This window comes from Plutella xylostella, chromosome 5 (assembly GCF_932276165.1).
Source record: "Plutella xylostella chromosome 5, ilPluXylo3.1, whole genome shotgun sequence".
Lineage (NCBI taxonomy): Eukaryota > Metazoa > Arthropoda > Insecta > Lepidoptera > Plutellidae > Plutella > Plutella xylostella.
In genome coordinates this window covers 11634711-11653258 of record NC_063985.1, presented here as the reverse complement: position 1 = coordinate 11653258, position 18548 = coordinate 11634711, and the positions used below count along the sequence as shown (strand labels likewise).

Sequence of the window (18548 nt, the reverse complement as noted above, 5' to 3'; positions counted from 1 at the left end):
TCTCGTGACATTACAGTCTCGTAAAGGTCTGATGAGGAGCAGGAATATAGCGAATGGATCTAAGTGATGACAATATGCACGAACATTAGGTTAGGGATCAAAAATACAGTCTCTTGGTGCTGGTTGAGGTATGGTCTCGTGAGGATCTGATGAGGGCAGTAACACGGTGGTGGCTCAATTTTATTTCAAAGATGTTAATAGCTAAAAGCATCGAGTTTAGGCTATTAAGTATGTTTTTCAGAGAGAGAGAAAGAGATTTTATTTTTCCTCTGGATGTGTTAGGTTTACTGGGTTTACTAAGTTCATTCTGTTAATGGCATCAAGTTGTTATGTGTTCATAAGTAATAATTATTTATTAACAAAATGCTGTTGGTTCTCCACGAAAATGTAAAAATAAAAATAAAATAAATAAAAATAAATTCGTAACGTAAAATTGTCAATGACGGAATTTCTTCTATAGACAGTAGCCACAAAAAAAACAAACGATAGATGGCGTGATTTGAAGATAAAGATACATTTATTCGACACATAGACAGCAACAACAAAAAAAATACAGATTTAAAGAAAAGAAACACATACTTATACAAAACAACAAAGAAAATAAAGGATATACATCAAAATAACTGGAAAAAATATAAGCCCCAATTTACTTGTGTGGGGCAGGGAGTACCATAATTATTTTTTTTTGGGTTACTCCCCATCTATGCGAAATATCAGCTTGATATCTTTACCCGTTTCTGAGAAAAAGGGCGGTGACAGACAGTCAGTCAGACAGACGGACAACAAAGAGATCCTATAACGGTTGCTTTTTTCTTTTGACGTTCGAAACCCTAAAATTAAGTAAAAATATTATGCTGCTACCAAAAAATGTACTTACAGGTATTGAAAAAGCGGTATATAGTACTAAACAAATTATAAACAAACAAAAAACCCGACTGCACGCTAAAAAGATGAAAACAAGTCCCAATGTTAATGGAAAGTATCGTAGGCGGGCACCAACAGAGGGTTCACCATTTAGCTGAATGTTACTTAGAAAACGGCCTTGAGTGGCGGTCAAGTTGGTCCCCGCCTGCGATACTTTCCATTAACATTGGGACTTGTTTTCATGTTTTTAGCGTACAGTCGGGTTTTTCGTTTGTTTATAATTGTATTTTTTTATTTGTAACTTTTTAGTTGTTTTTATTTTATGAAATTTTACGTCAGTAGTTCATGATCATTTTTTATTTCAATAATTTTGGTGTTGTTATTTAAATACCTTCAATATGCATATTTTTGTAATGTGAAAATCAAGCCCTTTCATTTGATACCTTACACGGCAAAGTTGAATTATTATTTTTTCGATCATCACGTTATGTCCTCTAGAGGGCGCTATGTACATTTTAATGGAACGTCACATAGCCTATAACCATCGCGCCATCAATACGCTTCTAACAATACCTCATACATCAAAATCTATCAAGCCGTTTAGGCTACAGGAGGGAACAAAGAAACAGACAAACATACATACATACAATCAAAAAACATTACCCTCCTCCTTCGGCAGTCGGGTAAAAAGGAGTAAGACAGGGGGTCATTCTGAACTTTTGCTCTACGAGTTTTGGAAATTAACAAAAAAATACCTTTTTCATAGAAACTTTGTTGGACATGGGACTTTTTACCATGGAAAACGAATATTTTTTTTCGCGAATTTGCAAATCGCGTAGAACAAAAGTTGTTCAGAATGACCCCTTGAGTCATCCCCTTTTGGCTTAGTATAGCCCTTTTGCGACACTATGTATTTACTTTGCTTTGTCTTCGGGGTTCAGTTGGCTGGAGGATGCCCGAAACTTATTATCTACACTTTAATACTTGTAGTTACCTTTCTACAAGTAAATACCACATTTGTTTGAGAAAGCTAATCGGGTTCCGAGTATAGAGTAAAGTGGCACCCCTATTAATTTCTACTCTTTCCTGGTGCCTACCAGTGTAAGTAAGAATTATACTTACTTACCCTAAAATCACCCAAAATGTACTTGAACATAATTGTCAATAAAGTTGGCGAGTAAAAGTTTATCGACCCACTGTGCAAACTTACATGTGTGCGTGTCACTGCGTGTGCTGTGTGAAGAGCATTGAAAACCCAAAATTGGCGCGGTACGTCACCCTGTACGGGCCACTACGGGCCCTTAAATAACAAAATAGATTTAGTTAAGTAATATAATACCTTGATGGAACGCATTAGATGCTAGTAATTGCGTTGCATTGTCGATAACCGCTGAAATAAAGTAAAAATAAGTGTGAATAACACCGTGAACGTCAATATAAACTAAAACATTATAACTATTTCTTTTTGTATGTAGTTTTTGTCATCGTCATCCTATGACAAAAGTCCCAAAACATAAACAGACAAAACATAACTACCTACAATAGCTTGTGCAGTACTTACAATCAGATACTTCCACTTTATCCACGAGTTTGCGAAGCTTGTCTTTTATACCATTTTCGTTCGCTGCATCGTCACGAGTTTCACATTCAAATGATGGTAAAGATTTTAGGCTGAAAAACATAAAAGGCGTTTGACTATTATTTCATTTTTATTTACGAAGCAGTGGTTTTAAATATTTGTCGCAGTCTCGTAGCAAGCTACGCCGTAGCCTCGTAGCATGCTACGTCGTAGACTCGTAGCAAGCTACGCCGTAGTCTCGTAGCACGCTACGACGTAGTCTCGTAACACGCTACGAAGTAGTACCTAGAAAACTATTTTTCTATAAAAACTTAAAAAATATATATGTATAAGAATAACTGAACGTACTAAGCCGCCGCCTTGTTGTACGTCTGCTTGTAGAATTCGCTGTCCACCAGCAGCTCATCGCCGGTATTTTCCATTTCTCTGATTAATATTATGAACCCGTCAGCTTCTTTATCTGAGAATTAAATTACATTGTTTAACATCAAGTTTATGTGAACTTTATACGTAACGGTTGTTGCATGAATTAATGTTACTTATTGTATTCTGAAGGCGGGACACATAAATGTTTGAACGTCTGAAACATGTTGTTTGTGTTTATAAAAACAAATATCTACTACTGACCTGGTTTACCGACGCGAGTGGATAAATAGTCTGAAGTTTTCTGGATTGTTTCTGTGAACATATAATTTATGTTATTTAAATAAATGATGAAATTGGTGAAGTTACAGATAAAGCATCCTTTACTATAACGATGTAGTTAAATATTTGTCTAATGACGTATTTCACCATGATACCTTACTCTCCAAAAATAATGAAACTCATGGCGCGTGACCGTACCTTTCATGGTGTCGGCTAGTTTCTGGGTGACTCGCCGGCGAGTCGCCTCGTGCAGTTGCCACGCGATGTGCCCAGACACCTCCTCCGCCGGGGAGTCTTCATCACGTGACTTCGACAACTTTAATCTGGAAATTTGGAAATTTAATCCAATAGCTACTTCATAGATCCATAAGTGAAAGTTGATTTTGTTTGTTTCCTTCGGTATACCACCCCTTCTCGAAGTAAATAATGTATTAATAAATTATAAAAAGGAAATGTAGGTACGAGTGTAAACCTTACTCGAATAAAGTTTTTGCGGCTTAAATTATTCTGGAGCTATTCTAAGAATAAATACAAAGGTTTACAGTCACTGTAAAACCACACATAGAGGTGTGCCGACCTGATGACAGCCTTCTCGTAGCTCTCCTTGTTGCAGTCCACGGTGGCGATCGTGGCGGCGCCGCGCCGCTGCATCTCGCGCAGCAGCAACTCCTCCGCAGCCTTCTTGTAACCTGCAGGTTGTACACGCATTCAGCAGTGAGAAAACAATATATAGGTATTATAATTATTAGCAGTTAACATTAACTCATTGTAGAGTAAACATCAATAAAATAAATACTTATAAGGTAACCATAGCCATCTACTATTATTGCTTAAGTTGTATCATTTCTATGAACCCTGGTGGCTGGACGACATACATAGAGCAGTATGTGATGCTTTCTGGTCAGTTGGCTCACAAACAGGTAGCCTTTCCTTTATATCTTTTTGGCTCATTATGGCTGCAGAAGGAAGAATGGGAGCATCTTACATGATACATTATCATAAATTGTAAATATATACCGACTTACTTCTAGAGACGACATGTTCAGAAAGAGCTTTTGAAGACTCTGCGAGGGCACCTGTAAATTGGTAAGTCTGTTGTGATCTCTTTTTTTTTCATTATTATCAGTGAGTGCTATGGGCTAGTTTTAATACCAGAAATTTCACGGGAATCCTTTCAATGCGATGAGAAACTCGCACGTTAAGGCTAATATATCAATAATGATGATGATATACCTGGCATGGCCTCCTCCACGGGAGGCTCCAAGGTCAGGCTGATCACGAGTTGGCAGAGCCTCCGCCTGATCTTGTCGTTCACCCTGGCCGTGTCCCGCGAATCCTTCACAGCCTTTATCTCGGCCGGCCAAGGGTTATTTTTCAACCTGCAATGTTAGGTGGTTCATCATTAGATAAATCATCAGTAAATAATTGTTGAAAAGTACAAAAAAACTTTCGTAAATTCAAATCTTTGAAACATGACGCCACAGAGTAGGTAATCATGACGCATTTTCATAGAGTGAATGTGACGTAAATCTCAGAATAATCTATGCCCATAGAACTGAGTGTCGGCGCGACTGGCGAAACTCATTACTCTGAGCTGAATAACGAGGGTATGACGTCACACAAAGTTTTATGTGTTTTGTGGTCGTGTCGGTTATAAATTTTTAACTTTCTCAACCTACCATAAATTACTTTTTTTTTGGCGTTGAATTTGTTTTTACTATAATAAAGCAATGTAAATCTATCGAATAAGAATATAAAAAAATACATGCATTGTATATTCCCTATTTCCACCTATTTCTATGTCTGCCAAAAAGGTATTCGAATCCCCGGTTATATTTCATCCAGACCTAAAGGGCCACAGACGACTTATAATACCTAACTATTTTCAATGAAGTCGCTATAAATTCGTAACATATTTTACAGTAAGTAATATTTTTAATGTCAATACCAGTCCACAGCCTCAGTGTACGTCAAAGGCGCTGACTGCGGCTCCTGCTCCAGTAGCGGCTCTCTCCCTTTGCCCTCCATTTCGCGGAGCAATATCTCTAACGCCTTAAGCTTGTTAGGATCAACTGAAATATAAATACGGTGTATCTGTTAATTTTGTTTTATCCTCCTCTACTTTTTCTCGTTCAGCATCATCCGTCTCCAATTTTAAAGTTTTGTTTATTGTAGGTATAATACCTTTTTCTGGGGGTCTGTTATCTTGGGACTCTTTTTTTATAGAACTTGAAATTGCTTTTTTCTTTTCTTCTTCATCTTTCTGTTTTTCTTTTTCCAGTTTCTTCTTTCTCTCCATCTCTATCTTATGCTCTTTGCAAGTGAGTTTTTTACCACCCTTTCTTTTTTCATCATCATTATCTTTTGATTTTTTCATCTCGTTTTCCAATCTTTTTCTTTCTTCTTCATCTTTTTGCCTTTGCAACTCCTCTAACCTCCTTTTTTCTTCTGCGTCTTTTTTATTTTTTAGCTCTTCCTCTAATCTCTTTCTTTCTTCATCGTCTTTAGCCATTCTCAATTGCTCTTCCAATCTCCTTCTTTCTTCATCTTCTTTTGCCCTTCTCGCTTCCTCCTCCAATCTTCTTCTTTCATCTTCTTCTTTTTGCCTTCTTAGTTCATCTTCCTCTTCTCTTTTTTTCTTGTCTTCTAATTCTTTACGTTTCCTTTCCTCTTCTTCTAATTCTTTACGTTTCCTTTCCTCTTCTTCTAATTCTTTACGTTTCCTTTCCTCTTCTTCTTTGTTCTTTTGCTCATCCTCTAATTTTTTTCTGGCCTCGTCAGCTAGTCTTTTCTTTTCTTCCTCAGTAAGTATTAAACCATCAATATTTTTTAGTCTTTCCTCCTCAAGAGCCCTCTGCGCTGCTTCATCTAAAAGCTTATCGATACCTCTGGATAAACAATAAGAGTATTCTTATAAATTAGAAATAATAATATCTACCATAAATATGTTATCCTGCATAATATATTGTTATAATTATGAGTAAGCCATTGGGTAAACCATAAAATATTAGTATAACAATTAAATCATGGTAAGTTTCAGAAAAAAATACATACTTTTCGTTGTCATCTGGAAACAATAACCATAGTTTTAGTTAATATTGAAATTACTTATATTTAAAATAAGCAAGGTACAAGACGACTAGAAACAAACAAACCTGTACCCCCGACCCGAGCCAAGTACTTAGAACTCACGGTTACCGCTTCTAAAATAAACAAAATAGAAGTAAAATTAGTACATTGTTGTCAAACAAACGCTGCTACAGCGATGAGTGTGACCTATCAATTATCGTGGGTTAATGCAATAGTAGGCCTATAAAATTTACCATTTGGCAATAATAAGCTTAGGAAGCTAGAAAACATAAAATGTACTTTAGGACCTGCGCGTAAGTTCCGCGCGCGCGTTGAACTCTTTTGTATAGACAATTTACAAGTCGCTATCTCCCCTTTCTAACTCTATGTAGAAATGTCGAAACGAGGCCATTAAACAAGGTGAGGCCTCACCTTCCATATCAGTTTTCATGTCTTCAGGGATTGGCGTGACCTCGTTGACCAGCGTGGTGAGCTTCTTGTGCAGCTCGGCCTCCAGATCTTTGTGCACGTCGTCCACGCTGAGACTCCTCGCGCTGCCGAGTCTGATTGGAGATTTATGTTATAAGGATAAATGAGGTTATTATTGTAATGGTCATAGGCTAGATCAACAACCTAGGTGGGCTAACTTGGGACCTGGATAGCTTGAGACCGAACCAGGCCTAATCCGGGTACCCAGGGCTATTAAGTTAGGCTGGCCGTAAATCCGACTGGGTTCAGTACCTAGATCATTTAAATATGTACTTCATTTAAAGGAACGTAGCACTTCATGTAGTGCGCAAACCAGAACACGTCTAATTTTTACTACATACGTCGTATAAAAACGATAAAATTATTTTATATGCATTACATCTAGACTACCTATCCCACAAGATAATTAATACTAACTCATGTCCAGCTCTCACGTAGGTTTTCTGGACATTATCTTTCTGGAAGAGCACATGGGCTGGATCTTGGGCTTTCAACGTCTGAACCAACTTCTCGAATGCTTTACTTCTGTGTTCTGAAATTTTAATAAACATATACAATACATAAGTAATTAAGGTGTTCCTTCATTCGAAGCAAACAAGAACGAACAGTGCAACATGCTATTTCTATATAATGAATATATTATGTATCACGAACTACAGAAATGTAGCCACAACTGAATATAGTTTGTACTCTTCAGCTGAAAGTGGAAACTGATGGATCCAGAATGATACTTACTCATAAAGGAAACATTAAAATGAGACTTGAAATTATTAATAAGTACATACTATTGTCTTCCGCGTGCTGGGCCAAATATTTAGAAGAAATGTCCACAAGTTCTGTAAAACAAAATTACATTATATAAGTTATTCAAAAACCAATTAAAACGCCAAGTAAAATATCATTATGACATCTCACACACGGCCATCCGACCCCAAGCTAGGCAGAATCTGTGTTATGGGTGTAGGACAGCTGATATATCTACACAAATACATAGATAGATAGATACATACTAATTATAAATATAAACACCCAAGACCCGAGTACAAATATCCATCTTTAAACAAATATCTGCCCCTGCCGGGAATCGAACCCGGGACCTTCGGCATAGCAGTCAGTGTCACTAACCACTACACCATTCGGTCGTCTACATATACATATAGCCATTAGCAGTTATATACCGTTCATATCAGCTTGCAGCGCGGCGGGGGTGGTCGGCTTCACAGTTTCATGTAGCTTGTTCTGGATGAGCTTCTTCACATCCTCATCAAACTTACTCGTACTTTTCAAATTAGGAGATGCATCCACCAATCTAGAAACCATTTAGTAGGTATATTAAATCTATCGCTTGCAGTCATTTTTAGCAGGTATGAGTTATGGTTCACGAGTTCAGAATATAACTGTACCTATCCTATATTTATTCCTATGGTTATTTCGAAAAATATGAATAGTCACTTTAGTACCCTCTAGGGTAAATTGAAAGATGTTTACTTCATTTTCCAATAATCTCTCCGAAATCCCCGTTTGTTGTAGATATCAAATACGTCACGCTGGAAAGTACACAGTACCACATATTAAAATTATACAGGGTGTTGCAAAAAGGGTATACTAAGCCGAAACCTACATGTGCAGCATGTTATATCTAAGCCCGAAACTGAAATCAGAATTAAAAAAATCGCGAAAAAAATATTTCATTTTCCATAGAAATTTTGAAACAGAAATAAATACAATACAACACTGAAGAACATAATAAATTGGCTTAGTAACAATAATCTTTTAATAAATCTGGATAAAACTAAAATAATGGCATTTGAACAACAATCTAATAATAATTCTATTGACATAAAATACAATGACCATAAAATTGATGAAACTGACGTGACTAAATTTCTAGGACTTTACATTGACAAAAAAATTACATGGCAAGCTCAGCTCGATCACATATGTACTAAACTAAGCAAATTCTCATATGCACTTTACAATTTGTCCAAAGTAGTTAGTGAAAATGTAGTAATTACTGCCTATAAAGGTTACGTGGATTCCATACTACGTTATGGAATTATATTTTGGGGTAATGCAACAAACAAGGAAACAGTTTTTAAAGCCCAAAAAAGATGTATTCGTGCAATTGCGAAAGTTTGAAGCAGAGATACTTGCAAACCATTGTTTAAAAAATTTAAAATATTGCCATTGCCCTCTATACAGGGTGTCCCAAAAGTCAACGTCATCCCTTAAAGGGCTGATAGGTCAGCTCATGAGAGGCCAGAATATCACAATATGACCTTAGTAAAAACTCGATAATTTTCGAGATATTGACACTTTTATAAATTTGCTGAAAATCGACACTTTGGATCAGTTTTTTGCGTGCCGTTGGTACAAAAATCCATATTCTTAGAATTTGTTTGGTGTTGCATCACCCTGTATAAGCCTGCTATTGATCGCAGTCAAAAAAAATATCGAGTAATGCTGTATGTTTAAAAAAAACACGGTTTTCAAAGTCATAAAAGGTAATCGTATTTTTTTATAAACAATTTTGACTCTACATACTGTAAAAAAAATATACCACGCAAACCTGGCACCTTATTTGAAAAGATTGCTCATTTAATGCAGTTTCCAAAATGGTATAAAACGTTGCTATTGTTTCAATTAACAAAAAAGTTATTGCTATTTTAGTACAAAACGACCTCGATGTAAAATTGTTTGAAGGAAATTTATTTGACTGAATTTATTAAGGGTAAGTCATGTTGGAATGAGTAAAAGTAAAATAGGTGGTGGGGTCAGCCGTGGCAACATAGATGACGCAAAAATAGCTATGAAAAAACTTACCAAACTCTTATAAAACATATTTTGCGTTTTTTACACCTTATTGAAAAAAACAAACATTTATTGACTTTTATTTTTATTTCTCAAAATTATAACACCACATTATTATATTAAGTACATCATCAGCAAAAAATAATACTTATTAATGGTCATAATCATAATTTTGAGAGTTTGGTTTTGTTTAAAAATAACTTTAAAATAAATAACAAGTAATTAGAGGTAATGTTAATGACAAACTGATCTGTCCCTTTTTTGGATACTGTGGGTGTACAATGTACATGTGTAAGCGTTAAACTTGTACAATATCACACATTAGCACTACCCAGGAATGTACGTTACCATGCGCTACATTTATGGGGAATGTGGAGTTGCTATAGTCCACTTTTTTAGAGAAAGATACTCAAAATGCGTTTTTTTCATTAACTGTGACAACCTTGTCTCTTCTCCCACTCCCGGCCACACCACCTATTTTACTTTTACTCATTCCAACATGACTTACCCTTAATAAATTCAGTCAGATAAATTTCCTTCAAACAATTTTACATCGAGGTCGTTTTGTACTAAAATAGCAATAACTTTTTTGTTAACTGAAACAATAGCAACGTTTTATACCATTTTGGAAACTGCATTAAATAAGCAATCTTTTCAAATAAGGTGCCAGGTTTGCGTGGTATATTTTTTTTTCAGTATGTAGAGTCAAAGTTGTTTATAAAAAAATACGATTACCTTTTATGACTTTGAAAACCGTGTTTTTTTTAAACATACAGCATTACTCGATATTTTTTTTGACTGCGATCAATAGCAGGCCTATACAGGGTGATGCAACACCAAACAAATTCTAAAAATATGGATTTTTGTACCGGTGGCACGCAAAAAACTGATCCAAGGTGTCGATTTTCAGCTAATTTATAAAAGTGTCAATATCTCGAAAATTATCGAGTTTTTACTAAGGTCATATTGTGATATTCTGGCCTCTCATGAGCTGACCTATCAGCCCTTTAAGGGATGACGTTGACTTTTGGGACACCCTGTATATATTTTCGAAATGGCTGTATTTGTCAAATTAAACTTTAATATTTTCGGGCACTTTAGAAGCTTACGTTACGGTAATAAGATAAGCACTCCTAAACACAATACCGCACTTTTTAGTAAAAATGTTTTTGGGATGGCACCCTCTATTTTCAATAAACTACCAAAGGACATTAGAAACGCACAGGACATCCAAATGTTTAAAACCAAACTTAAAAACTATTTATTAGACAAGACTTATTACAGCGTCAATGAATTCCTATCCGATACACAGTAAGTCCCAATTAATATAACTAAATGTAGGTACTTATACAACATGAATGTGTTATCTTTAGTTTTTGCATGTTTAATGTACTTAATTTGAAATATTTGTACGCCATGTTGGCTGAGCACGGAGAAATTATATAATATACTGTAATCCATCTTAACCTAACCTGTGACTCACAAATAAATTATTTTGATTTTGAACTTTGTTGGTCACGTGACTTTTTTACTATGGAAAATGTTTTTTTTTTCGCGAATTTCCAAATTCTGATTTCAGTTTCGGGCTTAGATATACCATGCTGCACATGTAGGTTTCGGCTTAGTATACCAATTTTGCAAACCCTGTAGTTATACTATACGTACATGTCAGCGGCGTCCTGGTACGTCATGGAGTACTTGCCCCGCGTGGCCAGCTCGTCGTACCCGCGCTTCGTCATCGCCGCCACCAGGATCTTGAACACGTCCGTCCCACCGCCCGCTGTCACACAGAAACAGACAATGGTAGCGAATTTGAAGGGCACATTCTAAAATTAGCGCAGACAGTTAAATTTAGAGATTTTAACTCATCCAAGCGTCAATTCACACGTACCACAACCACACCACGTCGCAGCGACATAATGTGGTCAAGCTGTGGTTACGTGTGAATAGTGTGACAGCGGCTTTTTGCAGTTGCGTTGTGGCAGCGACAAAATGTCGATGTGGTTGCGTTGTCGCTGTCATTGCGATGTGGTAACCACGTCGTCGTGTGCAGTTAATGCGGAGAACAGGTTGACGCGGTGCCGCCGCCGCGTGGCGGCGTTGCCGTTGCGATGTGGTTGCGTTGTGGTTGCGATGTGGTCGTATTACACAAGTGGTCGATAACAACGGCAAAATGTGGCACGTGTGAATTGGATTATTCATTGTCAATACAAAATATACGCCCGACCACACGGCGTGGTTGTGGTGTGGTTGTGGCTGTGGTGTGGTTTTGGTACGTCTGAATTGACCCGTAAAATTAGGAAGTGCCGCCTTCAGAATCGCTACCAATATCATCATCAGAGAAGTTCGTATTTTGCTTGACTTCATGTTTACATCTATCTGTATACCAGTACGAGTACAGCTCTACAGCAAAATCAGCAGTATTGTCGGGCTAAAAATGTACCCATATCATGGACGAATTCCACGGGGAAACCCTTACCAAGCGTGGTGCCTCTTGCATAAGTTTATACAAATATACTTACATACATTTTCTATAAAAAAAACTTACCACCTTCTTCGTCAACTCGCGCCAAATATCTCGATCCCGCTTGGACAGCAACTGAAATAATGATCACAACATAAAGAATGACGCCTTTTAGGTGCAAGGGTGCTATGATGGTGCAGTGCAGTATACATTTCACCGGTGCTATGTTCGTAATGTATTATTTATACTGTAAGTACCTACCTACTCATACAATATTATGCAGCCGCGAATTCATTTACCCACCCAATCAGTCACTCCTGGTTCTTCCGCATATTATGGCCGGCCCACTACTACAGTTTGCAAATTGGGCTTAAAATGTCGTATGACGTATGGCGACTGGAGAGCGACCGCGCAGGATAGAGACCAGTGGCGAATTCTTGTGTCTGAGGCCAAGATTCACTTTGGGTCTCTGAGCCAGCGGAGTAGTAGTGCAACCTAAGGGGGTTTGGTTGGTTGGTTGGGGGGCACTTAATAAACTCCCTCACTGTCAAAGAACAAATTGTTCTGTGTCAGAGAGTGACAAAACAGTTCAAAAATGGGGTAACTATACCTGCCATCTCTTCAGCCATGTCTTTTGGTGTGAGGTCCTTCATCAGCACCTCTAGTTCCCGCTGCACATGCTGCTGCAGCTCCGGCAGCGCCACCGCCACGCTCAGCCGCCGGGCGCTCTCCAGACTGAAACGGAGTATCCAGGGTGTATTGACCGTGAAAACACTAGCGATAAAATATGATATTTCGTCGTGGCGAATGGATTGGTAATCAGACTATCACATCTATTTTTCTATCTGTTGCTTCCATTCTGATGTGATTGATATTCAGACCGTACTTACCTCTGAGTGAAGAATACTTTTAAATTGACAATATTTTCAAAGGTCGTAGAATACATAATAGTGCGTTCGACGAACCGAACCATCGAAGGACTGTGCTTTCGACCAATCTAGCTCTCGTAATTAATTCATTCAGAGACTGTCGCACAACAGTGCTTTCGGCGAACGTTCATTAAAGGGGTATAAAATATAGGGTGTAAATGACATGCTCCCGAAAACTGAAACCATGTGATCTACTAGTCAAACTGAACAACTTTCCCCAAGAAACATACTCGTACCCTCGCGGAAATAAAGTTTTTTTTCGATCTCTCATATAAAATCCATCAGTAGGAATGTAACTTTGTATGGTTTCAGTTTTCGGGAGCATGTAATTTACTCCCTGTACAATACTAGTCCTGCCCGCCCTGCACGTATGTGGAGCATGTAATTTACTCCCTGTACAATACTAACTCCTGTCCCCCCTCCACGTATGTGGTGTCGGCCTGCTCCTTCTGGAACAGCACGCGCTCCGGCGCCTGCGCCTTCATCGTCTCCACCAGCTTCTTGAACGCGGGGCCCTTGTGCTCTGAGGAACGTAAATGCTCGTACTCGTATGTATTAAATGTACACGTGAGAATTAACTGAGCACCTGGCCAACAAGAACCAGGGGTCACGCTGGGTATGCCAAAACATGTTAATTATATGACGTGTGTTTTTTTTTTAATTTACTTACTATTTTCTTCCATATGCTGAGCCAGGTATTTCGACGACTTCTCTACAGTTTCTGAAACATAATGAAAAGTTCAGTAATTTTGTATAAGTATATCATATTTATTGTGTCGCAGATGCAAACTTATTCACACTATTTTCATCTCTGTTGTTACTTCTCTCCACTTCTTTCTGGCTATAATGATGACTATGACGGGAAAACATTTTAACTGCTTTGCTGTTATTAAATGCCATAAAAGCGCCAAAGCGGCATCCAATCCTACTTTACTGTTTCTCGAAGTTTACCTACAATCTAAGAATTCTAGTCACAATGACTTCATGCTCATGCTCACGGTCCATATTAGTCTGCAGTGCGGCTGGCGTGGTTGGTTTGACGGCGGCGTTCAGCTTATCCTCGATGCCTTCCTTCACGTCTTTATAAAACCTGCTGGCCTGCAAGCTTGGCGCCTCTTCCAATCTGTGTACAAGTACAAACTAAGAAACGAAGTTAAAATTGCAGTTTGTTCGAACGATCAGATCGTCAAACTTCCTCATCTTCGTTTATAATTTTCGGTTCAGCGGGCTGGAGGTCGTCCCAAGCTAAGCTATCGCGTTCGTGGTCTCCACTCGCGAACTTGTTTACCCTGTCGCGCCGCTAATCGGTTATTCGGCATGTATGGCCGGGCAACTAAGACTGTAGATTTTAAGAGCTACATATTTTAGATTTTGTACCAATTTATGATCGACCCAAAGATGTAACTTACTCCTTTGCCCCCTCGCCGTAAGCCAGCGTGTAATGTCCGCGGGTGGCGAGTTGCTCTGAACCTCTTTTTTTCATGGCTGCGATCAGGATTCTGAACGCCTCCATGTCTTCCTCTGTTTAAATCAATTATACATAAATACATACCTACTTTGAGAAATTACATCAACTTCGTAAGTAGCAGAAATCCTATAATTATTAACCGTGGGCATTGATACACGTGATACGTATCCTACGTCGCATGTACGTATTATGTATGATACCATTGTGAGAATTGAATTCATAAGAATACATAAAAGTATCATAAGTAGGTAGACATAATATTAATTAGAAGTAAATGATAAGTACCATCAGTTCGAGTCAAGTACTTGGAGGCCGCATCTATCGCTTCTGGAAAACGAAGACAACATTCAACATTGCATTATAAATAGCATCGAAATCTTAAGTTTTTTTTTCTACAGTAATAGTAATAATAGAAATACGGTCTATAAATAGTGTGTGTAGCTGTAGCTCTATTGGTTCCTTGCCTCAATTATTCCATTATTTTTTAATGTAATATCAAACAGTATCTAGAGTATTGTTAAAATGCTGAAACATAATTATTATGTTGTAGTCTTAACTACTTTATACTTAGGGCTGATTTTTCAATGGTCAGATAAATGATATCTGAGGAATAAAATTGTTGCTGTCACTGTCTTATACAAACGACAACATCAGAATTATTCCGCAGATAACTTTTATCAGACCATTGAAAAATCAGCCCTTAGGTAGCTATTTTTAAATCGGAATAAAATTATGAACATTACCTGCCATGTCTTGTTTCATATGGTCAGGAGTGTCGATCATCAACTCTGTCAGATTCTTGTGAACGCCCTCAGCTGTTTCTGCGTCAAATTGACTCACGCTCAATCGCTTGGCTTGGTCCAGTCTGTAAAGACACAGGATGTTGGAATTAGGATACCTATTGTAATCCGAAAAACCTGCTCACAAAACTCATCATTCTAAAGTAAGTACTCATAGTCATAATCCATGTTTTTGAAAACTCGATAAAAGAGGATGGGCAAAAATATATGGGAGCTGGGACCACCCTCCAATAGCAATAAGACTAACATCGTTGGATAGGTCTTGTCAATAGGAATAACTGTTGCTTTGACAGCTTTGTTGTCACAGTTGTCCGTTTAGAGATATTTGACTTATAAGTTCCGATACTCGTCAGTTCATCTTACTGCTATTGGAGGATGGACCACCCTCTACCCCCAATAGCAGTAAGACTAACGTCGTTGGATAGGTCTTGTCAATAGGAATAACTTTTGCTTTGACAGCTTTGTTGTCACAGTTGTCCGTTTAGAGATATTTGACTTATAAGTTCCGATACTCGTCAGTTCATCTTACTGCTATTGGAGGATGGACCACCCTCCAAAGACTAACGTCGTTGGATAGGTCTTGTCAATAGGAATAACTTTTGCTTTGACAGCTTTGTTGTCACAGTTGTCCGTTCAGAGATATTTGACTTATAAGTTCCGATACTCGTCAGTTCATCTTACTGCTATTGGAGGATGGACCACCCTCCAATAGCAGTAAGACTAACATCGTTGGATAGGTCTTGATGAACTGACGAGTATCGGAACTTATAAGTGCTGTGCTCTTACTGCTATTGGAGGGTGGTCCAGCCTCCAATAGCAGTAAGATGAACTGACGAGTATCGGAACTTATAAGTCAAATATCTCTGAACGGACAACTGTGACAACAAAGCTGTCAAAGCAAAAGTTATTCCTATTGACAAGACCTATCCAACGACGTTAGTCTTACTGCTATTGGAGGGTGGTCCATCCTCCAATAGCAGTAAGATGAACTGACGAGTATCGGAACTTATAAGTCAAATATCTCTGAACGGACAACTGTGACAACAAAGCTGTCAAAGCAAAAGTTATTCCTATTGACAAGACCTATCCAACGACGTTAGTCTTACTGCTATTGGAGGGTGGTCCATCCTCCAATAGCAGTAAGATGAACTGACGAGTATCGGAACTTATAAGTCAAATATCTCTGAACGGACAACTGTGACAACAAAGCTGTCAAAGCAAAAGTTATTCCTATTGACAAGACCTATCCAACGACGTTAGTCTTACTGCTATTGGAGGGTGGTCCATCCTCCAATAGCAGTAAGATGAACTGACGAGTATCGGAACTTATAAGTCAAATATCTCTGAACGGACAACTGTGACAACAAAGCTGTCAAAGCAAAAGTTATTCCTATTGACAAGACCTATCCAACGACGTTAGTCTTACTGCTATTGGAGGGTGGTCCATCCTCCAATAGCAGTAAGATGAACTGACGAGTATCGGAACTTATAAGTCAAATATCTCTGAACGGACAACTGTGACAACAAAGCTGTCATAGCAAAAGTTATTCCTATTGACAAGACCTATCCAACGATGTTAGTCTTAATGCTATTGGAGGGTGGTCCCAATCTGCCCATTGTCATTTATCTGTTTTAGAAATAAGGTCATCGAGAAATAAGGACGACCGAATGGCGTAGTGGTTAGTGACTCTGACTACTGAGCCGATGGTCCCGGGTTCGATTCCCGGCTGGGGCAGATATTTGTTTAAACACAGATATTTGTTCCCGGGTCTTGGATGTGCCCGTAAAATGGCAATAGGCCCGCCCCCTATTACATTGGGACTAACATAACACTCTGGCGAAAAGTGGGTGCAGTGCATCTCTGCCTACCCCGCAAGGGAGTACATGAATACAAGGCGTGAGTGCGTGTGTTTAAAAATAAGGTCATAAACTAACAATAATAAAGAAAAAAATAATTTCATGGTACTTACTCTTCACCGCTACTAACGTATGTCTTATTGACGCCATTCTTCTGAAAGAGCACTTTTTCAGGATCTTGAGCTTTCATTGCTTGAATTAGTCGCAGAAACGCTTCCGTCCTATGTTCTATATAACATAATATTATATACACACATTATTAAAACTTTCTATTTGTTTACTAGGTAAGAAGCTTGTAACAAAAACTACGTAGCTTCTTACTTTTACTATCCATGTGTTCTGCTAAGAATTTTGCAGCCTTGTCTACTACGCCTGTAACAAGGAAAGGCATTGTTATACACATATTATATTTATACTAGTGGTACAATATATCTTATAGCTATAATATTTTCATGTCATTTCAGTTTCTATAAGTCTAAAGTTGCTTATTTATGACCCTGTGTCAGCTTAATTATTGAGCTACGTAAATAGTGTAACAAAAGTCGTCGTAACTTACTGTTCATGGCATTCTGCAGTACTTCCGGCGTAACCGTTTCTACAGTCGTGTGCAGCTTGCCCTCGATCATGTCTTTAACCTCTTCGTCGAATAAAGTCGCGTCCAGACTCGGCGTCAGCAACATTCTGTTTATAAAATTATACAACTTCTTATTCTCGACTGTAATTCCAAAAGAGTGACATACTGATGTGTATGAGTGATGAGACTGAAGTGAATGAGTTTGAGACTGAAGTGTACGAACAGTGCAACTGAATTTTATGTGTGTGAGACTGAAGTGTATGATTAGTGAGAGCGTATAAGTGGTGATTCTGATGTGTATTCGTGGAGAGACTGAAGTGTATTCGTGGTGACTGGTGACATGAAGTGCATGTGTGGTGAAGTTGTATTTGTGGTGACTGGTGACAATAAAGTGCATGAGTGGTGACGTTGTATTTGTGGTGACTGGTGACAATAAAGTGCATGAGTGTGAGCCTGAAGTGAATAAGTGGTGATACTGAAGTGTATGACTAGTGAGACTCACTCTTCAGCTGCGTCTTCATACGTGAGCGTGTAGGCGGCGCGCGCGGCGAGCGGCTCCGCCCCGCGCCGCTTCATCGCCATTATCAGGATCTTGAACGCTGCCAACTCTTCACCTGTTCAAAAATTATAAATATTCATATTAGATTAAGCATTCGGATTGAATTAGCCAACATGTAACTATAGGGCGTGGAAATATTTAAATTGAAACAGAAACAACAGATACGGTTGCGGATTCGATAAGTGTTGCTTTTTTGTGACCATGATATCGATTCAAAATTGTATCTGATCCAGAAGTTAGATAAATAGATAGATAGAAGTTTTGTTGTCATAATAATTAATAAGTAATACCAGCCAGAAATATAATTCTACTTATTTTAATACTCACCACTTAATGGCACATGACACCAACACGGCGCTAAAAACAGACGATACGAAAATTTTACAAATATGTGTCAGAAATACCTACACCTTTAGGTAGGTATTTAGTACTATATCATT

General features: G+C 38.2%; 1 protein-coding gene across 1 annotated transcript in view; it reads right to left on the bottom strand.

Annotated features, from left to right (window-relative positions):
- LOC105395100 overlaps window positions 1-18548 on the bottom strand; it is a 31333-nt gene that overhangs the window by 7040 nt on the left and 5745 nt on the right. The window contains exons 16-45 of the mRNA XM_048633249.1: window positions 18436-18465; window positions 18052-18163; window positions 17532-17656; window positions 17297-17347; window positions 17089-17203; window positions 15062-15183; window positions 14604-14645; window positions 14260-14371; window positions 13849-13973; window positions 13521-13571; window positions 13259-13373; window positions 12532-12656; window positions 12006-12056; window positions 11123-11237; window positions 7825-7955; window positions 7432-7482; window positions 7064-7178; window positions 6590-6720; window positions 6244-6291; window positions 6143-6155; window positions 5273-5976; window positions 5037-5160; window positions 4322-4467; window positions 4114-4164; window positions 3666-3777; window positions 3287-3411; window positions 3071-3121; window positions 2792-2903; window positions 2426-2535; window positions 2204-2254 (exon numbers count right to left, since the gene is read on the bottom strand). Of these exons, the coding sequence (XP_048489206.1) occupies window positions 2204-2254; window positions 2426-2535; window positions 2792-2903; window positions 3071-3121; window positions 3287-3411; window positions 3666-3777; window positions 4114-4164; window positions 4322-4467; window positions 5037-5160; window positions 5273-5976; window positions 6143-6155; window positions 6244-6291; window positions 6590-6720; window positions 7064-7178; window positions 7432-7482; window positions 7825-7955; window positions 11123-11237; window positions 12006-12056; window positions 12532-12656; window positions 13259-13373; window positions 13521-13571; window positions 13849-13973; window positions 14260-14371; window positions 14604-14645; window positions 15062-15183; window positions 17089-17203; window positions 17297-17347; window positions 17532-17656; window positions 18052-18163; window positions 18436-18465 (3366 nt within the window). The remainder of the gene's footprint in view (window positions 1-2203; window positions 2255-2425; window positions 2536-2791; window positions 2904-3070; window positions 3122-3286; window positions 3412-3665; window positions 3778-4113; window positions 4165-4321; window positions 4468-5036; window positions 5161-5272; window positions 5977-6142; window positions 6156-6243; window positions 6292-6589; window positions 6721-7063; window positions 7179-7431; window positions 7483-7824; window positions 7956-11122; window positions 11238-12005; window positions 12057-12531; window positions 12657-13258; window positions 13374-13520; window positions 13572-13848; window positions 13974-14259; window positions 14372-14603; window positions 14646-15061; window positions 15184-17088; window positions 17204-17296; window positions 17348-17531; window positions 17657-18051; window positions 18164-18435; window positions 18466-18548) is intronic.